This window comes from Centruroides sculpturatus, unplaced genomic scaffold (genome assembly GCF_000671375.1).
Source record: "Centruroides sculpturatus isolate CEXI.00-Female unplaced genomic scaffold, Cexi_2.0 scaffold162, whole genome shotgun sequence".
Classification (NCBI taxonomy): Eukaryota; Metazoa; Arthropoda; class Arachnida; order Scorpiones; family Buthidae; genus Centruroides; species Centruroides sculpturatus.
The window spans coordinates 63,038-88,072 of record NW_019384555.1 but is presented as its reverse complement, the minus strand read 5'-3'; the positions used below and the strand labels follow the sequence as shown (position 1 = coordinate 88,072).

Sequence of the window (25,035 nt, the reverse complement as noted above, 5' to 3'; positions counted from 1 at the left end):
TCAAACTCAGTTTCTGAGAGGCATATGGCCTTTGTACAATCTGTTGTATTTAGCAAGCAACTCAGGGATGCCAAGCAGTTAGAATCCATGGATAAACCAACGAGAAATAGTTTGTTGGCTTGAAATCTTTGTCTTCAAGTACTTGAAGGTACCCTTTTTTACCACCCACTTCACCAAGAATTTCTTTCAAGGCAAAGAGAGAGGAATGTTTCCATTCTTCTGATGGTGATTGGTAACGTAAGGTGTTATACTTCAACTCAATAATCACGATAAAGTAACTCTTGCCATAAGAATACTCAATCATCATCCAGAAATTAGGTCTACTTGATGTGACGTAATTTCCGTCCTTATCTTTTATACGATGATCAGAGGCAATGCACTCTAACTGTTGAACTTGACTGAGGGAAATCGTCACATTACCACAGACTCGTTTATATCAACTTTATTGAATTTCTCAAATCCTTTAAAAAAGTTCTCAAGATTTTGTGCCATTTCTTTTAATTTTCTACAAATTTATCATTAGATGCTCCTGATGTTATAATTTTGTGACCAGAGGGTCAACACCTCTTTAGTGCTTTGTCAGGACTGACACCACCGTATCTCATTTGACATGGAAGCCAAGATGATGTGTTGATGCAGATTCGACACAGATCATGTGAGCGGGAGATTGGATTCGGGATGGAGATGAATTGAGAGACAGCGCACCAGAAGTACTACACTCAGACGCTAGGATTAATAACAAATAACCGTTTAATAATTTCAAAAAAAAAGATTGCAAAATACATATCATAATGTTATTTATTTAACAGAGTGATTGCGAAAGAGAGAGAGTTTACATAAAGTTCATGTGGCAATAAATACCTTATGTAATGGATGTTCCAGTCAGTCTCGTGTAGAATCATTAGGAAAAGGTAATAGTTCATCTTAAAGGCTTTAGTAGGAAATGTCCAAGGGCGAAATATCCAGTCAAAATCATGCAGTAACACTATAAAAATTTTAGAGAATGGTTGTACTGACTCTCCACCTGAAGGAACAGGTTATGACTCCCCCAACAACATTGATGTATCCGTTGGATATCAATGGCCAAAAAGGTCAGAAGATCACAGGAATGTATCTTTTTGTCATCGGGAAAGTGTAAGTGGAGATTTTCTCAGGTAGCTGAGGACAACAATTATGCAAGTATGACTTCATTGACGACAAACTTTTTGTCAAAGTTCAGATTCTCACATCACTCCAGCCTTTCTAAAATCATGCTTGTTCTCAAACGTGCAAGTTCAATTTTGGTTCTTGGTTAGATAAAAAGAGTTACTCTCTCTCTTGTTAGAGATTAGACGACATTAGGATTATTTTACATCAAAATAAAACATGATGACTAAATAATAACACTGCAAATAAAGTTAGTCATAAAGCACAATTTTTTATTTATATACTAAGCGCGTGCCTTAAGTTTAATCAACAAATCAACAGTACTCTCTCTCTGTCTGTTGGAAAAAGTGTTGTGTCTGTACCCATAGTGATTTGCAATTAGAAATAAAAATATACAGTAGTAAGTAATAATTTTATATTTATTAAGGGATAATAATAATAACTAATACATCTATATCCTCTATGTGGGATATATTTTAATATAAGAATATAAAATTTTTAAACAAGCAGGATATATATATATTTTACACTGGGTATATGAGAAGATGGTAAGGTTAATGTTGTAAAAAATTTGGGCCTCAGACAAGGAGTACGGTGGCGACCTTGTAGGGAGTTAGGTGGTCTGGGATATCGTTGGAAAGGTAGGGATGGAAACAGAGGGGTCTGGGAGGCATGTGGGGAAAAAGTGTTCCTTTGTTGTTGATATTAATAGTTTAAATTGATTTTGGTCTGGTTGGGGTGGACATGTGTGTCCAACTGGAAGGATAAGGGTTGCTGGGGTACTTTGGTTTTGTTGTCATGTTTGGGCAAAGGTTAAAGTAGCATGGAGGGAATTGGCATCTACTTCCGTTCTGGAAGGAGATTGAGGTTGCGACTGTGAGTCCAGGACCCACCATTCGTTCAGGTCAAGATATATATATATATAGGTAATAAGGTACTTGTTTTTATTTAAAGGGTATAAATTCATACAGGATAAGCGGTTACTCTTCAGAGTTATAAATTTTTTTAGCTATTACATAAGAATAAGGACTTGGTCAGTCAATGGCGTCCCCTGGAAGTGCACAAAGTGTCTTGGACATACTCGGCACAGAGTTCTATCCTTGGACTGGTTTGGTGTGGAGGAGCGTCAGTCTACTTGATGTGATGCAATTTCCATACTTACCTTTTATAAGATGATCAGAGGTAATGCACTCTAACTGTTGAACTTGACTGAGGGCAATTGTCAGCACAGACATTACCATGGACTCATTTATATCAACTTTCTTGAATTTCTCAAATCCTTTAAAAAAGTTCTCTCAAGATTTTATGCCACTTCTTTTAATTTTCTACAAATTTATCATCAGATGCTCCTGTTGTTATGATTTCATACATCACATTGACAACCTGGTTCATTTTAGTGAAATCAAAACCTGCAATAACCACAGCAGGATTTTCTAATAATTTCAACAATTCTCCTCTCATTTCTTTGTTTGCTACTTTCAGTGTGCACTTACCGTCTTGTTTGTCCAAGTCTTGTACAATTGAAAGATATCCTAATTCCCTGAGATAACTAAGAACTAAATCAACAGAGGGGCTTGCACCAGGAGACATTTTTCTCCAGTATTTGCAAATCTCATACAGAACAGTCTTGATGGTTTCAACTTCAACTGTTTCTTCTGCAGAATTTTTGCAGCAATGGATGGATATCTGAGTAGTGGTTCAAATATAGGTTATCACTTGAGGTGTTGTCTAGTGACTGTGCTTTTCCATTCTGCAGATAATGAACCACACTCCACAGGGAATATACTGCAATTCCCTTGTTGCTGTAGTAATTATTATAGTGTTTCTTGATCCCATGCATGATCTCCTTTTCCTCCTTGTCTTGGAAATACAAGGAGCAACTTGTTGGATTTCAAATTACAAACAAGACAGCCAACATCATCTTCAGTTGCTCCATAGAATCCAACAAACTCATCACTGTCTAGAAACATGTACTTTGCCACTCCAGCCAAGCGGGAGGAAGCACCCAGACCTGATATTATTTTATTTCCAGTAAGCAGAATATATGCCACATGTTCTGCATTATCTACTGCTTTCAGATGAAAAGCAGGCATGTCTATAACCAAATCTGAAAAGTCCTGCACTGCAGTTCCCTTCTTGGTTTCTACAAAGAACTTTGCACTTCTCATAACAACATCAAAGTCATCAACTAGCAGAACTACTTTACACCTGAAATGCAAATGCAAGTACCGGGTCAAGTATTCCAAGCCCGTTTTAACTTTGAACTTCTTGGTGGAAATGTCACCCTCCCAGTAGGCCTCAACCATTTCTTGCAGGCCCTTTGAGCACTTATATTTCCATCTGCATCCTGTTTGTCTAAATTTCTGCTCCTCTGCAAATACGCATATTGCAAATAAGCCTCACGGAAGATGTACAGACAATGGTCAATTGCATCGCTGTAGGATTCTATTCCCTGTACAGTACGTCAAGATCCAACTTGATGACAGGATAGCATCCAAAATGCTCAAAGACAAAGCCTTCATTCTTAAAGACTTTACATTCGGGTTCGGGCACACAAAATAAGTCATAGTTCTTGTGATTTGATCCTTTGAGTTCATTGATGCTATTTGCTGGCCGTGTCACATCTCGTATTGGTTCTCCTTCATTTTCTCCTTCTTTGTTCACCTCTATCTCCAAAAACGTCCGTGCTGATTCCATATTGACAGACTTGCCAAATCGGAAAGGCACTACTACAGATTTGCAGTTCAGTTCACTTACAATGCATCTGATGGCATCTGTATGATCTACAAAGGCTTTCATTCTCACGAGTTGCTCGAAAGTTTTTGCATTTGGATTAAATATCTATACTGGTGCAAACTAGAAAGAACAAAAGATCATAATTATGCCAGCGAAAGTAATAAAAATTACAGGAGTGCTGAACTTACTTTGCCATCACCTGATTGATTCTTTTTTGTTTCTTTCAACTGGGGCTTCTTCTAGACTACTCATCACCTACAAAAAAAAATGAGTAACTGTTTTAAAACTGCTGTAAAAGAATAATTACACACCACTAGCTAATGGTGTGTAATAATTCTAACCTTCAATAAAAACTTTTTTATTTATATTTTATTATCTCTTCATATCAATAGTTCTTTGAGCAAATATCTACATTTTTAAAACCGCCTCAATTTGCCTGACCTTTTCTGGATAAGTTAGACTTTGTTGTTTTAATGGCTTTGACAACCGTTTCGGGTCTTGACAACCGTTTCGGGTCTTGACAACCCTTCGGAATTTGTTGATCATTCAGGTCCTGAGCATTGATGCCACTTAACAAGTTTAAATCTATCTTTGGGTTCTCAAAATCTGAAAGGTTATTATTAAAGTTCTTAGTAATTCAAACACAAATCAATTATTGTATTTATTCAGACACTTGGCAAATCTCATCATTAAATTTTATTCAGTTGATTGCAGTTTTTCTCTGTAATTGTTGTTTTGTTGGCCCTTATGCATCTTCTGATGATTACTGCCGTTTCAGGTTTGGAATTCTTATTCTGATATGTAATTTAATGATGAATTTGCCAAGTGTCTGAATAAATACAATAATTAATTTGTGTTTGAATTACTAAAAATTACTGGCACAGTTTCAAAAATACCAAATTAAAGTTCTTATTGATTTGTGTTTTCTTAGCATCTAAAGGACTTATTTTGTCATGCCTTTGTTTATGATGTGAAGCATTTTGGAACCCTGTTAGGGTTTTACAATGCCAGAAGGGTTTTACAATGCTCTTGGCTGCTTAATATCTTCCATGTTTATCTCTTGGAATATTAACACCAAACATGTGTTTTTCATAATGAATGTTATGCTTTTTAATGTAATTGTTGATTGTTCTTACACTGACTTTATATGTTTTAGCAAATTCTTTTTTACTTTTGTTTTCAAAATCCCATTGCCTTAAATACTTGAGAAGTTTTACCAAATCCATTTATATATTTTTAAAAAGTAAAAGGAAACAAGTAACCAGAAAAGGAATTGGAAAGGAATCAAGAAAACAGAAAGGTAATTTGTAAAGAAACTAGAAAAGTAAAAGGACTGGAAATTAGAAAAGTAAACAGAAAGGTAACTAGCAATCAGTAAATAGAAAGGAAAGGAAAACAACCAAAATATTTATATATTAAATGGCAAACTGTTAAGAAAAAAAAAGGGAGGATAATAATAATTGTTATTATTGTTGTTGTTGTTGTTACTATTGCAATCTATGTAATTTTGATATTTTTTATCTGGTTTTTGTGTTGTGGGTATTTCCCACAGATGGTGCTCTGGTTTCAGGTATAAAAATAGAACCCTCCATTTTTTGTGGCTAAACCTTCCCTTTCTTTGTGTATACAAGAATAACAGTACGTTTCTATATTCAACAGTTGACTCAACAGTGAATTTTCCGTTAAGTCCCTCTGATGAATGATCTGACGTCACATTTCGCAAAAAAAAGAAACACTTTCGTTGAGAGGTTGCTTTTCAAGATGGCTGACTTAAGTAACAAGAAGGTGGCGATTGTGACTGTTTTGCTAAATAATTAAAGTAACTCGCTTAACCATTATTCGAATAAATCCTTTTATTCAAATGAACCCATATCTGTATCATTTTCTTGTTTACTGGGTCTTTCTTTAATAATTTTAATTACTTTCTTAATATTTATATCATTAGAAAGACTTAGAGGGCCAAATATCGGTCGTAATCAATTTTGAACAAATGAAAAAAATCTTAATATTTCAATATTGACCAAATTATCCAACATAATCGTGCAATCATGTTTTATCATATACAGATCGTTCATTAATCTGTCTACTATTACAGCATACACAGTAGCGAATGGATTTCTATAAGAGGAATTTACTTTTTCATGGAAACCGCCATGTTAGTTTGTTGAATACTCAACGGTCTTTCAAGTTGTTGAGACCATTGAGCTCAACAGTGAAACAGCGTCACTAGTCTCAATGGAGAATCAATGTTCCATTTAGAAATGTCATTCTCTCACCATTGAGTCAACTGTTGAATATAGAAACGTACAGTAAGACAAGTGCTCAATAAAAGCTCTGTAGTAAAGTAGTAAAATCTAGTTTTTTTCTCCCTAAAACATACAAAATCTGAACAAAACTAAAGAATAACAACATTAAAAGCATTTCACAACACTTTTAAAAATGTTCAAGATTTATCTAAAATCAATTTTGATAATATTTCAGCATTTGGTAATAATAAGTTCACTGCTAAAACGGCTAAACAATATATTGGTTTTATGAATGAATTAATTGATAAAACAGATGGTTTAGATCAGTGTTTTTCAACCTGTGGGTCGCGACCCCCGGGGGGGTCGCAAAGCCTTACGCGGGGGGGTCACGGGTAAAAGAAAAAGACAAGTGTTTGTAGGTCCTACACTACAATAAAGAAAACTACAATTTCAGTGAGAAGGCTGTATCTGTTTATTTTACAGTACAATTAGTTTTTCAATTAATATTTAGGTCTCAACAGAAAGAAAATTAAATACATAGTTTTTAAAATCACTGATATAGTTTTAATATGGCCCTGGGGGTCGCCAGAATTTTTTAACTTGTAAAGGGGTCGCATATTCAAGAAGGTTGAAAAACACTGGTTTAGATGCTTTGGATAAACAAAAACATCAATTTCATTCACTGTTTGTTATTTTATTTTCTAAAATGTGTGAATCAGATTGTAAAGGCATAATGTTGAGTAACTCGATACAAAAGAATAAAAAATATAAAGATATTATTAACAAATTGAAAGAGGCGTATCAAAAAGAACGTGATAAACATAATGCATTAGCGAAGAAATGCAATGAGAACACAGCAAAGCTACTTGGACTTGAAAAAGTACCACCAAAAGAAGCAAAAGTTAGTATTCCAGGAATATCATTGTCTTTAACTTTAAAAGATAGTAAAACACTTAAACTGCATGAATGTGTTGAATTAATGAATGAATTTGATGTAGATGAAGAAGAATTAGATAAAAAATATAAGAGAATTTCTATTTCCAATGATTATAAAAACAAGGTAAGCAGGGCATAATTATGTAAAAGTATCAGGGGCAGTCAAATGAAAATGAGGCAGACTATATAACAAGTGTGGCATGGAAGTTGGTAATGCAGGTAGGTGTGTATATAGAAGTGTCCTCTATTGGGAATCAGGAAGGAACAGATTGAACATTCACCACTGTGCCATTTGTCTGTTAGATGTGCTCGAAGTGAGGTTGGCGAGTCGTGTGTGCGTCCAACATTACTATGGAGGTCCGCTGCTTGTTGACTTTCTGGAACATGGTGCCACAATTAATGCACAGCGGTACATAGAAACTTTGCAAAAATTGAAGCGTGCCATCAAATCCAAACACCCAGGAATGTTGACAGACAGCATTATTCTGTTGCAGGATAATGCCCACCCACATGTTACCAAGGTTGTTTTGACTACGCTACAGAAGTTTTGCTGGGAACTTCTGCAGCATAGTCCATACACATCCGCCATACAGTCCCGATTTCTCCCATGTGATTTCCATATTTTTGGAGCTCCGAAGAAAGACATTCGTGGCTGTCAATTTGCTTTGGACAAAAAGGTGCACACCTGGGTACAATCATGGTTCTGTAGCAACCACAAACATTTTTCTATGAAGGCATTGATTGTCTTGTCTCACAGTGGGATAAATATATCAACAGTTATGGCAATTACTTTTGAAATAATAAACAGTTTACTTACTTTTTTCCCACCTGTCTCGTTTTCATTTGACTGCCCCTAATATCTAATGAAGGAAATCATTATTTACAGAAACAAACCAATAAAAAGTCCATAGGACTTTAAGCAGTTTCTAATGTAAAGACATATCCATGTGCTAAACTAATGTTAAAATATGTCCATGTGTATAGCTATGCTGCTGTGAGGTTTGCTGATTGATAGCATTAGTCAGGATCGTCATGCAGTCATGACTATCATATGGGAGTGGAAAAAACTCTCAGAGATAGGTTCCTCATCATTACACTGTTTAATAAAAATAAGAATTTCTTACAAAATTTCCTTGAACAATGCACAGAAAGCAAGGATTAAGTCCGAATGTTCACGTTTTCTTTTCCTTCCTTTCTGCGGAGACAACGAAGCAATCATAGGTCACGGGGCGCTCGACACAACTTCAGGTGATTCTGGTCCTAGAGACTTGAGTGGCACAGGGCAACGCTCCAAAGGAGGTTTGTTTTCACGATATTCAAAAATTCTTTCCTACTTCTACGGAATCACACACATCCAAGATGGGAGGACTACGAACCAAGAACAGAGAACCGAGAGTGCCACATCCTTTTTTTGCACAGTTTTATAAGTTTCTTTTGGGTCCAAGACCAAACATTCCGATAGGTCAATGTCGACTTACTTCCCCTTTCTGATTGGTTTTTCACTCATTATGAAACATGACAAGATCAGAACCCTGACCGACTGACAATTCGATCCCTATCAAAGATGTTCAATCTTAGGACTTACGTTCATCTACTGTTTTAACTTGTGAAGTTCATCTTTCTTGGAAATTTCTACAGACATGTCTTTTATAGACATGAAATATTCATTTTTTGTTTTTCCTTTTTATTTCTTATTTGACGGTTTCTTTTTACCGTTAAATTATTATGATTATTATTATTAATTTTTTTTTTTACAAAATTAAAAAAAAACTTTTTGTGTGCACGTATTCTCGACCCACTTCCAGAGCTCCACACAGCTAGTATGTGACTATACGCCAACGTATCTGTTGAGTTAAGAATCAACCATCATTTATCATTCTTCCAGCTTAAAGATTTCTTATTTAATTCTTCAGTATAAATATCATGTTTATGGCTTCTAATTACTGCCTGTTTACTCAATTTGATTGAGCAAACAAGTCTTATAATCTTCAAAACCTATTTCTTTCTTTAACACAGCATTCTTGATTCCTTTTAACTTTTTATTTACTGAATATACGACCCAATAATACATTTAAATCTCAATCCAATAAATTCTAACATTTTTCCCCATTCGACTCATCTTTAAATTTTCCAATTACTTTCTTATTTTTATCGCTATGAAGAAGATGGTGAGCAGAATAATCAGATGAAGAATAATATAGATTTATTTGATACATGAATTTCAAGAAATCAAAATTTTTTATTTCATAAATCATACTGTTGGTGTCTGAATATAACAATTTAACATTTTCTTTAAAATCTTCCTTAATTATGTTATATTGGAAGTCAGACATCAATAGTTTTGATAAATCCAATATAAATCGGTTTATTGAATAACACTTTAGTTTTATAGTTATGAATAGCTACTAAATGTTCACTAAATATTGCTCGACTTGAAATTTGGTTTGCTTATTGCTTTCTGAACCTTTTCTTCATCACTGGATAATTCTGTTTTGTTGTTCTCTCACAGATTGCATAGATTTTCCAAACACTAAATTTGACATTAATTTCCAGAAATCTTTTTCAAAATTATTTTTTACCATTTGTCTTTTGCTCAGTATTAAACTTAATATATGGTGCTATGAAATCTGATTGTGTAAATTTTATACCTCTGCGGACTTTTATTTTTATTCCTAAGCTCTTGAGTTTTAATATTTTATAATGTACTATATAATTATTTTTATCATAGAAATGACAGAGTAACTTTTCAGTCTTTCCACCAGATGAACTAAGTTCTAGCAAAGCGATTTTCAGGAGCTAGTGGAAGATCATTAAATTTATTATGCAGTTCTAAATAAACTTCAAATGCATAATCAGTATGATTATCAGAAGTCAGGGTGTCACTGATACTTTCTAACTCATCAGAATCCATCCATTTAAAGTTTCTTTGTGGTAATTTTTGACTTAAAGCCCATCCATAAAGATTATTAGCATCAAGATATATCAGTTGGCAATTTTCATCCCCTCTAGAACACTGAGATATCCCACCTCTTATTCCTTTCTCAAAAAACATGTACATCCCATAATTTGTTAATAATTCTAAATGAACTCCTATATATTTTAACATACAATCCCAAGCTAATGTTGGTGTAGTATAATACCAAACACAATCTAATCCATAACTTTTATACAAACATAAATCTCTAAAATTCTCAAATACATCAGATAGTAACAAAACATACAATTTTAAATACAAATCATGCCATTCACCTAGATTTTTTATTTTAAAATGGTTCCACACTTTTTTAGTATAATCATACTCAGGCCAGCTTCCAGTATACTTTCTTTTGTTAAGGACAAATAAAATTTTCATTAAATTTCCAATTATTAACAAGATTCATTAGTAAAGCATATTTCTTGATGTTTCTTCACAGATTCTTGCATTCTAGCTGAATACTTTAATCATCATCTACAGAAATACTTTTTACTTTTATTAATCTCTAACTGATCATTTAGTAACCGACTTAGGCTTTCAATAGTGATTGTTAATTTTATTTCCAAAGTATAGCAAGACAATGTTTTTCTCATAAGTTTGTTAAGATCTTATTAGCTTTGCAAGGATATAATCCGTTGTGATATAGAGGATAGAATGTTTTAAATTCCAAATACGGTGATATCGAGTTTCTTTTGAGATTCTGACGAGGAATGTGAATATGCTCTTTTGATTAGGGTGTTGAACCCTGCCATCTTATACTGTGGTGGGTCACATGATGTTGCAGGTGTCACATCATCTTATGCAAGATAAACAACAAGGTACTCCAACAACAATCCAACACCTCCTCTCATTCCAATGATTCCCTGGTTAACTACATACCAATCACATACAACCCAGCACTTAAGGTCATATACAACCAGATAGCCAAGAAAAAGAATGTCCACTTGGCATTTAGGAGGTGCACCACAATATTCGATTGGCTTAAGAACAGAAAACATGCTCCAGATAGCAACAGACTTCCAGGAGTATACTCCATGCCCATCATCGATCATAGAGACAACAGCGAAGTAATCTACATCAGGTCCACTAAACACAACTTAGTAACTAGGATCAAGGAACACAAAGCGGACACTCTACATCATAGAAACAACACCGCCTTAGCGGTATACTCCTCCGACCCAGAAATAGAGCTGCTATTCCCTCTAGCCAGAATTATTCACACCTCGTTCCGCACAGAACACCTCAGATGGCTAGAAGCCATAAACATTGGCCTAAACACCCTCAGGAATAAGCACTGCATTAACTTCAAACAAGAAATGAAGATATCAACAGCATGGGAAGCCTTCCTCAATAAAACTCTAAAGTAACAACATACGGATAATGCGCAAGTCTAAAATGACATTATCGGTCACAAGTGACAATGTTCCAGAAAGATTTTCCAAAGCAACGGTTAATTCTAGACTGGAAATTCAAATTCATATAGGGAATTCCATAGCACCTGAAAAAGAACCACATTAGGTTTGAAAACGCTTGCAAAGTCCTCTGCATTGGAGAAGAACACTGGTGGTGAAGTTGGATAATATTTCAATGATTAATTTATGAGTTTAATAATTATTTAAAATTCATTCAAATGTAATAAAAAATAGAATTATGATGGTTACAATATGCACTCAATTAGACCCACAGGTTTAAATTATTCCAAAGGCTTGAATATACCCACATCCCAATCATACTTCTAAAAAATAAACCCACAGATTCAAGTAGTCACACAGTCTTAATAAATCCATATGCCAAACAGATTTTTATAAATAGACCCATAGCAGTCTATTCAAGTGCATATAGTAATATAGAATGATTTTATGTAGTTATGGATAAAAACAATTTTTGTTTTTAATTGCATTCTTTAATTTAAAATATACAGAGCAGAGATAAAAATAAATTCATAATTATGAAAAATAAAATTTCTTTTATTGAAAATTTAATATAGTCATTAATTTTTTCTGAGTTATTGTTATTAAAACAAATATATAAAGTATATAAAAACATGAATTAAATGTTTATAACATCAAAACAAAACTTGCCTTTCCAGATCCAGATCCTAATTTACCTCCATGACTAAATGCAACCTGAATAATATTTTAAAAATTATTATTAAAATTGTTATTATTCATTAGCATGACTATATCAAATGTACACACAAGTGGATGCAAAATGCAAATAAGAACAAAGCTTTAAAGTCCAACAATGATGTAAAAATATATGTTTTCAACTACTGTCAGTAGCCATCATTGGGGTTACATATTCAAATTATCTACTTCTAGAATGTCAAGTGAAAATTGGTGTCCAAAATTTAAACAACATAACACAAACCTATATAGAGCAAACATTACAAAACTGAGTACTGAAACTTATGTAAATCAACAAAGTGCCATCCTATTTTCCAAGTGTCATGCAAACAGAGATAAAATAACAACACACCTGTGCTACAAAACATAATATGCTACATATACAGCAAAATTGTTTCTGACAATCATCTGCTAGAACTGTTAACAAGGGGGAAGTATTCCTGATATATCAGTAGATTATTAGGAATTCCTCAGAAAAGGCATTTAGATGACCATTTAGCTAACCATTGCAATAGCAGGTCATTTGTTTCTGCATGTACATTTGTGTGCATTGCATTAATTTTGGGGACGAATGTAGTTTGTTGATCAATTTTATTGGTACAAAGATCATTTTGGCTAAGCTGTGTAATAATGGTTACTGCAAGTAGTTGAAAACATTTATTTTTAATTAATTAATTAATTTGTCAATTCTCTTCTGATGGCTATTATATTTTTAAAAATGAAGATAAAGTCTGCCCAATAGTGACCACCATTTATTTTCTTCATGTTCCAGACTACACACTTTCTTTGGCGACTGACCTTACTTTTTAGGCTAGTGGTCACCAAAAGCTAAAAAGTCCTTTTAAAACACAAAAAATATATCCAATTAAATTTACAAAGAATTTCTACAAAAGGAACTGGTGACATACAGACATCTTTCTTGCTTCCATCCATACCTTCTTGGGGGTGTTACAGCTTTTATCTACTAGAAATGAGTGCTGGAAAATGTAGATTTTTAAAAAAGCTGCCCCCTGGTGACGATACATGTAGAACTTTCATTTGTCATCTAGTCTGGAACACAAATAAAATAAATGGTGGTCCCTTTTAGGCAGACTATGTCTTTATTTTTAAATTATTTGTTGAACATTAAATATTTCTTTATTCTTTGCTGATAAATATGATATCATTAGAATGTCTGACCAGGCAAGCATGCAACAGGCTTAATTAATGGAACACAGCACTATTCCAACTACATTGCAGAAGCACTCAGTGCAATGAATTTTTCACATTTTGAGCTTTTAGTCCTCTCTAGTAATTTCAAAAACAGACCATTTTTAGCATAGTTTTGAATATAGTTGTGTAATCTGAAACTGTGTATTCTTCTTTTTTTGTGTTTTTATTGTCACAACTAGTTGCATAGATAGACACTGGGCATTTCTACATCATCTTTATTCATGATCTTCTATAGGCCGATACACATTTCGGGCATAAGCCCCTCATCTGTCGGCATGACTTCCAGGATTTCTTATAGGTGGTGTTGACACATATACATTCCATTTAAAATCACTTATTTACAATCATAAACAGAACCTCGTTAACATGGATGTCAAGAGTATGTGCCAGAAGATGTTCAATGTTAAATCAAGAAACTTTAAATGTAATAGTACTTTTAATTGTAAATATATTTTAAACTATAATGGTATTTTAACAGTAAAACAATTTTAATTGTAAACAAGTAAAATGGCAAAACCATATTTGGGACAAGACCATGTCTCGGAGATGGAATCACTGATGCTCAAGGCAGGTCTCATTCTCCTATCTTCTTTGATATAGCTGCTTTTGGGCACGATCGTTCAAACTTCGCCGACCATGACCACAAGATCATCCACGATGTATCTTCGATGAAATTAACCTATCTAATTTTGAAATTTCTCTCTGTTGCGTGTTGGCCTGGGTTGAATTTTTGTTGATGCATAACGAAAAGTTCCTGTTTTTGAAAAAAAAAAATTGTGGCTATTGTATCGTCTGAAATATTTTTTTTATTTTGTGCAAACAATATACAGTTTAACCCGATTATAATGTCATCGAATGTAACAACAATCCTAATATAACATCAAATTTTTATCGGTCCTACGATTTTACTATACTAGATAATGTTAAAAAAAACCCACTTGTAATGACATAAAATCGTTTTAATATCATATTTGAAGCACTCCCAAATTTACAAAATTAGATTACAAATTTTATTTAACATAGAAGAAACTACGTGTTTAGAATGACTGCAGGTGGTACTCTCCCCCACCTGACTTCGGTGGGGTGAGGTGGCTGTTTTGCCTGTTTATAGAAGAAGGTCGTCATTTTGTATTTATTTTGACTATTCTCGGTCCCCCAACTAACTACAAGTCTGGACTTTTTATGCGCAAATGATTTGGGCACCTAATACTCTGTGCCAAATATCAATTCCCAACATGTACAGTACTCATACCTCATACCTCTATGCTGGTAAGAACATCGGGCAGTACGATTTTATAAACAAGACATAGTCTTGTCAATAAGTGGTTTTAAACAGAATGTATACATGTAACACCACCTATAAGAAATCCCAGAAGTCATGCCGACAGATGAGGGCTTATGCCCAAAATGCATATCGGCCTGTAGAAGATTCCAAATAATGATGATGTAGAAATGCCCAGTATCTATCTATGCACCTAGTCCTGACGATAAAAACACACAGTTTTGAATAGTAGATTTGAAAATTTTCACTTTTAAATTTATCCCATTTTTGAGGGTCTCCAAAATTCCATATAAAGTAATTTCAGAGGGGCTATCTTACAATGGATCACACAGCCAGAGCTACCATTTAGGCAAATTAGGCAACTGCCTAAAGTGCAAACCACAAAGGGGCATAAAATTTCAAGCTATGCTTTATTCATACTTCATTAAAATATTAAATTAAATACTGGTATATGATTTAAGTATCAATCCTTATCCCTCACACATCACGCTATTTTACAATTTAACTCTTGGTTCTTTTTTATTCCTTAGTTAAATGTTTTGAACTTACTGCTATTTAAAATTCAGTTAAGATAAATATTTTAAAATGCTAACATTTTAAAATATTAAATTTTGGTATTTTATAATCTTTTTTCGTAAATGAATTATTACAGCATATTTTCAAATTAATTAAAAAAGAAAAAAAAAAGGCTCTGTTTTTAGGAGGATTACATATTGTATATTATTTTGTATATTATCAATAAAATTTAACTTGTGAAATAAGAAGCGCACTCGTAAACTTTGACTAGGGCACAAAATAACCCAGCACTGGCACCGTGTAGAGGTACGGTTCCCTTCACTTTTTTTGCTCCTCCTATGGATATGATCTACAGCTCCAATAAGGTCCAACCATCTCATTCAGAGGTATAATTGTACCTGGCTGTGTATCCCATTTGCCCCATGTTTATATACACATACAGTAATACCCCAAACTTACGCGATAGGTGGGACCGAGCATAACCGCATAAGTCGGGGTATAATTTCGCAATTTGTGTAAAATCCAAGTCGGATGTATGTAAGCTAATAAATGTTCTCGTTAATCTTATCTCGTCATTTGATTCGTTCATGGTTACAAGAAATCACCATATAGTGTCTCTCAAGTCTCCGACTTGAGATACTCTATATGGTGATTTCTTGACAACACGTCCGAACATGTAAGCTGAACAATAGTGTGGGGGAGTGAGTAATCAAGAGTGCGTGGCGCTCAAACAAAAGACGAATCAACGAGATTTGAAAATTGCATAACTCCTAGTTCGCGTAAGTCGGGGTAGCGTAAGTCGAGGTATCACTGTATAAACATGGGGCAAATGGGATACACAGCCAGGTACAATTATACCTCTCAATTATGGTTATACCCCATGTTTATAAACACATATAAACATGGGGTATAACCATATAAACCATGAGAAGTGTAACCATATTTATATGGGAGTAATAACCATGTCTACAGTATAAATACACATAATATACGTATATATTGCAAACAGATCTTTAAAGATCAACACCTTCAGCAAAGAATTCAATTGAAATCTTTTAAAGAATGCAAAGACACAGACACTAATTACACAGTCCAGTCACACCTGTCAACAGCCAGAATAACCACCTTTCACAGCACAGACCACTGCCAGACATGCAGGAAGAGAGTCAATGAGATTCTGGAAGTACTCGCAGTGATGTGGAGGCATGCCGACTTAAGTCCCATGGCCAACTACGCTAGGATGCATGGTTGAGGATCCATGACACAAACAACCTGATTGAGATGGTCCCACAGATTCTTGATTGGGTTTAAGTCCAGGGAGTTTGGTGGCCAGGGGAGTACAGTAAACTCATTCTCATGCTCTTCAAACCATGCTCGTACACTGCGAGCTGTATGACGCCGCATTGACCTGCTGGTAGATGCCATCATTCTGAGGAAAAACAATCCGCATGTAGGGACAAATATGGTCTGCATGGACAGGTGCATACTTCTGTTGATCCATTGTGCCTTCCACAATGATGAGTGCACTTGGAGAATGCCACAAAAACATTCCCCAGACCATAATGTTCCCTCCTCCAGCTTGGACCCTTGCGGCAATTGCTGCAGGGTGTTTGCTTTCAGACACCTCACGCTGTATACACCAACACCCATCTGTCTGATGGAGCATAAAACATGATTCATCAGAATAAGCCACCTGCTGCCACTCAGTGGATGTCCGGTTGCCATACTGGTGTGCAAATTCTAGCCTTCATCGCTGATGAACAGGAGTTAGCATAGGTGCTTTAACCAGGCATTTGCTGTGGAAGCCCTATGCAGCAACATTCTCTGAACTGTCATTAAGGAGACACTTTTGGTAGCTCCTTGATTTATCTGAGTGGTCGGTTGGTCAACGGTTGCACGTCTATTTGCCCGAACACATCTCTGCCAGGGGTGGACTGGCCATGTGAAAAATGTGGAAAATTCCACATGGGCTGTATACAATTTGGGCCGTTTTTTCTAAATATGTACATAATGTACCGTTTGGTTAAGTTTAATTTTTAAAAATTCATATATTTTTTTGTTAAGTAAGGTGTATAATATAGGTATATATGTAGGCCTGTATCATTTTACCCGGCCCTACCCGTATCTGAAGTCCAAACAGAAAGCATCCTAGAAGAAAAATAATCAAAACTACCTTCAAAACAGAGAAAATTGGTCATTTGTTTACATTGCTAGAAACTATTCACCACTCCTATGAATCTTAATGCTAAACTAGAAATGCGAGTTATTAGTTTTGTACCTAGCCACCAAAGCGATGATTGTAGTCATAACAAATTTAATGGCCACTTATATTATTTCCTTTATTTTAGGTAAGTAAAAAACGTTATTCAATAATAATTTCTCTATATTCCAAACGATTTAATTAAAAATAATATATTTTGTAGTGTGAGGCCGGGACCTCACCCCCTCTCCAATAGGAAACTGGTTGTCGAGCTAAAGCTAATAAATCGGTGATTTATTTCGTAAACAAGAACAAGTGTAAGACGATTTAATTGTCGCATTCCCAGACCAAATTTACACGTCTTCGATCTAGATCAGGGAAAGTGGAAGAGAGCAACCGGAAAGAGTTCGACTGTCATCTTACAGCGAGTTCAAAGCACATTAGACCAAAATTTATGGGACTGTCACTAAATATTCCTGAAAACGCATTTCAAAAATTAAGCAGTATTTTAATACAGTTTAATCTAGTAGCTACTCAACACAATATTATTTCAGAATTGCAACATTTTAAATCGTCATGGAATATTTTAAAAGAAAATGTCAATGAAACTTTTATAAAATTAAACGAAAATGAACATTCTACTGATGATCAAGTAGAAACTAATAAAGATGCGATTTTATCCTCTTACTGCATTGCTTGCAAAAATTGCTCTATTTGTTCTTATAATATATTATTCAGTTATAACACGTTAAGTGGCGCTTATTCTATACTTGGTCAAGCATACAAATATCTGCTATCTATGTCTGTAACACAAGTGTCCGCTGAACAAAGTTTTTCTATGTTAAAATTAATTAAAAGCAGGCTAAGATACTTATAAATATCTCGCAAGAAAATCTAGAAGCCTTCGTGTTAATGTCAGTGGAGAAGGATTTTTTAAACAAAATACATTCTGATGATGTCATTAATATTATTGCTCAACAAAGCAAACTTCTAAATAAAAAATTAATATTGTAGAATAGAGACTTGTAATTATTGTAATTTTTGTCAATGTTTTTAAACGAAATACATTCTGATGATATCATTATTATTATTGCTCAACAAAGCAAACTTCTAAATAAAAAATTAATATTGTAGAATAGAGACTTNGACTGCTGAAACGGTTTCTGGTTCCTTCCATTCAGGCACACGGCCTGCTCCTGGATAAATTTTGCTTAAATGTTGACAAAATATTTCAAAACGTTCGCCCGGCTTCAAACTACCCCATTTAAGAAACTTTTTATACATAAAGGCATATAAATATGAATCACAAAGTTCCTCCGTGTAATGAGTCGGTAAATTTTTTTGGTTCTTAAGAAGCCCCCACAACCTTTTAATACTTTGCGTATGTACACCATTAAGCGGATTTACAAAATTTTTGGCATGCTTTACAGTCTCATGTTTTATTTGTATTCCTTCTAAATCATCAATATGATTATATCCCTTCCATTTGTCAGTATATATTGTAGATCCGGTCTGAACAAACTTGCTAACAACCCAATTAAGAGTGGTTTCAGAGCGATCATTTACAAAACACAAAAAACAGTTTTTGTCTTCTCTACAAATGCCACCAACCACCCACTTAGTTTCTTTCACCTTTCTCCCTTTTTTGCATTTCTGCTTACTTACAACCGTGTCGTCAATTTCAACAGTTTTTCCGGGGCCGCCAATTTTCAAACTTGTTAAATTAATAAGAGAAACCATCATCGCATGCCTAATGAAATTAGCCCAATCAACACCAGTAGTACAACTTACTGCAACGGCCAAACACGAAGATTTCAACGAACTATCTATGCAAATGAGGTGCCATATGAAAGCGAATATTGTACCCCATGATACCTTACCAAATTTACCCTTGAAAGTTCCATCGAATGCCGAACTATTAAGATTACACTTATGACATCGGAAATAAACCGAATTAGTGCCTTTTCTATAACTAATTTTACGAACACCATTGCATTTATCACACTTCGCATCGACTGGTTGTAAACCCATCTTAATCGCGAATTTTATATCAGAAGGTATCTTAACATTAATATTTAACTCTGAATAATCTGATTCCAAACAACGGAAAAAATTCCTCGACGTTAAATTCTTAATATCCATTTTCAAAACTTGAACAATCCAAACCTTGCGAATTCAAATTCACAGCATCAGCAACACGCATCAACCCGGTTTAAACTAAACGTCACAATAATCGCCTACTTCGAAGAAGTGCCGCCATGACAGTATACGCATCTGAAATTTAACAAAATAAGAGTTAAATAAGTATATATAACTAATATTTTAAAATAATAATGAGAATCTTATAATAAATTACGTAAGAAGATAACAAATGTTAGAACTTACCTTCTGAGTAAACACAAAATGTGGCTGCGATTGGATCATGTATTTAATCATTCCTATAACGTAAAATTCGATTAGCGTGGAACGTATCTAAGCGTTATAGGGGGGTCTACTGTATTATCACGTGAAAACCCTACTGGCCTGGATCGTGTGATAGACTAACATAACTTACACTAATATAATAACAACTAACTATACTAAAATGCCCATGAAATACTTATACAATAACAATAACATATGGATAAATATAAATCTAAACAAATTATTATACAAATTACTCACCATTAGTATCAGTCATTCATCAACTTTAGCATGCTGTTTTGACAAAGTATTACATTCGCAAACTTCAGTATTATCTTTTTTCATCAATAATTGTTTCTTTACACTACGACAACACTTTTCCTCCTTTTGTCTCTTGACACCACTAGCACGCTTCGGTATCACTTCCGGGACTGCTGGTTCCTCCTTTTGTCTCTTGACACCACTAGCACGCTTCGGTATCACTCCCGGGACTGCTGAAACGGTTTCTGGTTCCTTCCATTCAGGCACACGGCCTGCTCCTGGATAAATTTTGCTTAAATGTTGACAAAATATTTCAAAACGTTCGCCCGGCTTCAAACTACCCCATTTAAGAAACTTTTTATACATAAAGGCATATAAATATGAATCACAAAGTTCCTCCGTGTAATGAGTCGGTAAATTTTTTTGGTTCTTAAGAAGCCCCCACAACCTTTTAATACTTTGCGTATGTACACCATTAAGCGGATTTACAAAATTTTTGGCATGCTTTACAGTCTCATGTTTTATTTGTATTCCTTCTAAATCATCAATATGATTATATCCCTTCCATTTGTCAGTATATATTGTAGATCCGGTCTGAACAAACTTGCTAACAACCCAATTAAGAGTGGTTTCAGAGCGATCATTTACAAAACACAAAAAACAGTTTTTGTCTTCTCTACAAATGCCACCAACCACCCACTTAGTTTCTTTCACCTTTCTCCCTTTTTTGCATTTCTGCTTACTTACAACCGTGTCGTCAATTTCAACAGTTTTTCCGGGGCCGCCAATTTTCAAACTTGTTAAATTAATAAGAGAAACCATCATCGCATGCCTAATGAAATTAGCCCAATCAACACCAGTAGTACAACTTACTGCAACGGCCAAACACGAAGATTTCAACGAACTATCTATGCAAATGAGGTGCCATATGAAAGCGAATATTGTACCCCATGATACCTTACCAAATTTACCCTTGAAAGTTCCATCGAATGCCGAACTATTAAGATTACACTTATGACATCGGAAATAAACCGAATTAGTGCCTTTTCTATAACTAATTTTACGAACACCATTGCATTTATCACACTTCGCATCGACTGGTTGTAAACCCATCTTAATCGCGAATTTTATATCAGAAGGTATCTTAACATTAATATTTAACTCTGAATAATCTGATTCCAAACAACGGAAAAAATTCCTCGACGTTAAATTCTTAATATCCATTTTCAAAACTTGAACAATCCAAACCTTGCGAATTCAAATTCACAGCATCAGCAACACGCATCAACCCGGTTTAAACTAAACGTCACAATAATCGCCTACTTCGAAGAAGTGCCGCCATGACAGTATACGCATCTGAAATTTAACCAAATAAGAGTTAAATAAGTATATATAACTAATATTTTAAAATAATAATGAGAATCTTATAATAAATTACGTAAGAAGATAACAAATGTTAGAACTTACCTTCTGAGTAAACACAAAATGTTGGGAGAGCTTCTTATCGTCTAACCACAACGGCCGCCATTTTCTAAAAGAAAAAATACGTCGAAGGTTGCCAGATTGTCAAAGATTAAAATTCTTTACATAATACCGAAAACGTTTGAATTCTTTTAATAATTATAAACATTATACTTTATTTTAAATTTTTATTTATTAATATAAAATTTCTAATTATAAATTATTTTATTGTTTGTTTTTTTAACACTTTCTGCCTTTTTTCCAGACGCATCGTGGGTTCGGATGGGCCCGTAATGGGACGGACGGATGGTATGGAATATGGGGTTCGATACGTTCGGGGAGTACCGCCCAGGAAAAATTCCCGGAAAGTTGTTCGCCCGGATTCGATTCCGGGTTTCCCAGAGCGACTTAACCTCTTCGCCCATACGGCCTTACAAATTTTATACTGTATTTAAAAAGAAAACGGGTGAATTATTTTCGTTTTATTGTATATTACTTTCTTTGGAGCAGTCTATTTCAGATTGTCCTTTTTTAAGATTTTGTCTTCTAGAAAGATAGTCACCGGGTTTGTTCCGAGTGCATCTCAAAGCTAAAGCTCTTCTTGCGAAAGCATGAAAACGTTTCTATAATATTGCTACAATAGTCTTTCCTATAAAAATTGAGCCGATGTTTGTTAGACTACATACGCCAAGGAAAATGGTTTCCTTTTTCATTACGATGTAGAATATAATATCCATCCTTCTATCTAAAAGACTTCGGTGGTTGTCAACCATGTCCCTTTTCTCTGTTCTTTGCTCGATGCCAGATGCTTTTTCTTTTTGTTAGACATTCCTAATGATAAATATTGTTTATTTATTGTATACGCTTGCTTCCGTCTACTTCTTTCTCTTTCCATGACCTTGCCTTATAAGACGAGAGGAAAAAGAGAAGACCCTAGAATCACATCTGATGACCTGTTTCAGAAGTACATTCCTCCACAGTCTCATTTGTTCCATCGCCCGTGTTCTTGACTTTCTATGCGGTCTTCGGCATGTCATACTTAAAGCTTTCTTTAAGAATAAGTCCACGTCGCATACCCATATAGAACTGTAAACCATGTTCAGCATTTGAGGATTCCGAATGGCTGCATTCAGCAGATTCGACTGTTCCCGTAGAGTATTTTTTCTGCTGAACCCTATCTACAGTAGCGGTACTTCCAAACATGTTGAGTATTTTGACGTAGTAATTAGTACCAAGTTTTCCTTTATTCTTACGTATTATTTGAACTTTTCTTTTTTGATGCTTCATACTGTAAGTACCAGGGAGAAGCTTGTTACCTTCATACTTGCCTTTTAATAAGTCAAGTCAGCCTGATCGTAAAGGATTATACGTGTCGATAGAGCCAGTATAGATAAGTGGATAGGGAATTAAATTCCAATGTGTTTTCGTGTCTGAAAAAAAATGATATTCAAGTTATTTCATAAATAAATATTTCGTAGATTGTTTTATTAATTCGTTTAAATTCAATCGTGAATTATCTATGAATAAATTACTCATTTGTATAAAGTAAGCAGGGAATCGCCGTCGAATCGATGACCCCGAGCGACAAATGTGAAGTGAGCAAATTGAATGGATTAATTGGAGACGTTTCCGAAACGGATTCGATGATTCACTAAATGACTAATTTAACGCTATCGGTAACACAATTTTGCATCGCTTTTCACATTCATTAGCGATTCTCGTTCTGTTCCACTACACTACATGGATAGATCGACAAAATTTTAATATCCTCTCACCAGATGGCGACACTTATTAAATTCTGAATACGTTTAGAATTTATTTATTTATTTTAATTAATATAAAATTAATATACTTTAAAAAATAAATATAAATCGAAACTTTTTCTATAATAAAATATTTTATCAAATGATATTAAAATTAGGAAGGTAGAGACTACTTAAAGCGTTAACAGGGCTTTAAAACAGGTCTTTAAAATATTTATTATAAATTATTCATCCCGTCGAATTTCTTGTATATTAAGAAAAAAGCTCTTTTGTCAAATTTTATTATATAAAAAAATTATGGATTGTTTTTTTAATATGATGGTAACTTCAAAATGTCGAGTATCCCAGGCCTCTCTTGAGAGTGCCTGATTATATATACACTAATCTAATATTGAACAGCATGTAAACCCGCAGAAGACTATATAAACCAAACAGGTTGTTAAAATATTAAAAAAAAAATTTTAAGTTGAGTTATAGTTTCTTTGCAATTCTTGGAAATTTAAGTTTTCTATTTCATAATATTTAAAAAATTGAGGCGGTTAAGGCGTCAGTCTATAGCCCCGGGGGACCCGGAATCGAATCTGGGAGAGTAGCTTCCCACAAATTTTTTGTGGAAGATCTGCTCTGCATATGTCGGGCCCCATAGTCCCGATCTTCATCGCCCGGCCTCTTTCTTTCGTGGGCCGGGCAGAATCCACGACGTGTACGGGAAGAAAGGCCCTCTTAGTGTCCATAACTTTAAAAGAGGCAAAGACGTATGTGGCCTATGGAGTTAGCCATGTAATTCGAAAGGACTATACTCTAATACAAACAAGCAGTATAAAGACTTATTGTCCAATTCAAATTTAGAATGTTTTGGATCTTGATTTCGTTGAAAAAAACTGTCCAAATTTTAATTTAATTGATATTTTAAATATTGTAATCAGGATCTTGGAGAGGGAAAGCCGGGAATTTTTTTCAGTGTCCAAAAAAAAACTTAGAGACCAATAGTGGTTCCTACTCCTATAAAATTAAAATTATTTGTACTAACGGAAAGTAAAATTTTTAAGTCTGCTTTTTTATTATTAAAGAAACAACATTCTATACTTTACCTGCTAAAAAAGAATAGTTAAAAGAGCCCGCTCTACCCAGGTCCCATACAAACTCTCCACTGCTTGATTACATATAACTACAAGTTAAAAAGACCCAGTGGCGTAGCGAACATAACTGGCGCCCCTTCCCCCTCCCCTCCCCTCCAGAAACACACAGTTTGTCTTGGAGACCATTTGGGCGCCTCTCTGCGAGTGGCGCCCGGTGCATGATACACTACCCCTTGCACCCCCCTCGCTACGCTACTGAAAAAACCGGAAAAATTTACGAATTACGGTCGACTCCCCTATAACACTGTTGATAATTCCGTTTTTTACGAATTCCATGTTGTACGAGTCACTTAGATTTTACAAATACGTGAGCCGTTCACAGCCCGGCACACGTATTTGTAAAATCTAAGTGACTCGTACAACATGGAATTCGTATAAAACGGAATTATCAACAGTGTTATAAGGGGGTCGACTTGTATACAGTATATTCAAAATCTTTTATAGAAAGCTAGATAATTATATTTAAATACGCAATTTTAAATTAATTTTACAAATAATTCTCTTTATCTGTCAAATTTTGTGTACACTTTACCTTATTATATGGCTTTGTAGACGTAATATTTACATTTATCTGGATTCAATACAAACGTGAATATCAACAATTATTGCACGTTACGTATTATTACGCATGGAT

The 25,035-nt window shown here is 34.5% G+C and overlaps 2 protein-coding genes across 5 annotated transcripts; both read right to left on the bottom strand.

Moving 5' to 3' along the window:
- Nucleotides 1–732: 732 nt before the first annotated feature.
- On the bottom strand, nt 733–24,992 carry LOC111623810. Of its 4 annotated transcripts, none has more exons than XM_023366516.1 (7): nt 24,934–24,992; nt 21,506–21,569; nt 20,039–21,394; nt 12,120–12,164; nt 4,224–4,488; nt 4,071–4,137; nt 733–4,002 (listed from the first exon to the last, which is right to left on the bottom strand). In XM_023366516.1, exon 3 carries the CDS (start codon nt 21,260–21,262, stop codon nt 20,051–20,053), a length of 1,212 nt encoding a protein of 403 aa, XP_023222284.1. In that variant the 5' UTR covers nt 21,263–21,394; nt 21,506–21,569; nt 24,934–24,992; the 3' UTR covers nt 733–4,002; nt 4,071–4,137; nt 4,224–4,488; nt 12,120–12,164; nt 20,039–20,050. The 4 variants fall into 4 exon arrangements, with proteins under 4 accessions (XP_023222284.1, XP_023222283.1, XP_023222282.1 ...); XM_023366515.1 differs by having other exon boundaries at nt 4,324–4,488; XM_023366514.1 differs by lacking the exon at nt 4,224–4,488 and having other exon boundaries at nt 24,934–24,991.
- LOC111623846 lies at nt 18,497–19,780 on the bottom strand. Its single transcript, XM_023366567.1, has 2 exons — nt 19,760–19,780; nt 18,497–19,648 (listed from the first exon to the last, which is right to left on the bottom strand). Exon 2 carries the CDS (start codon nt 19,514–19,516, stop codon nt 18,497–18,499), a length of 1,020 nt encoding a protein of 339 aa, XP_023222335.1. The 5' UTR covers nt 19,517–19,648; nt 19,760–19,780.
- Nucleotides 24,993–25,035: the final 43 nt, after the last annotated feature.

Bases quoted from the DNA above. Each gene is read 5' to 3' on its own strand.
- LOC111623810 (XM_023366516.1), bottom strand. From the start codon at position 21,262: ATGGATATTAAGAATTTAACGTCGAGGAATTTTTTCCGTTGTTTGGAA.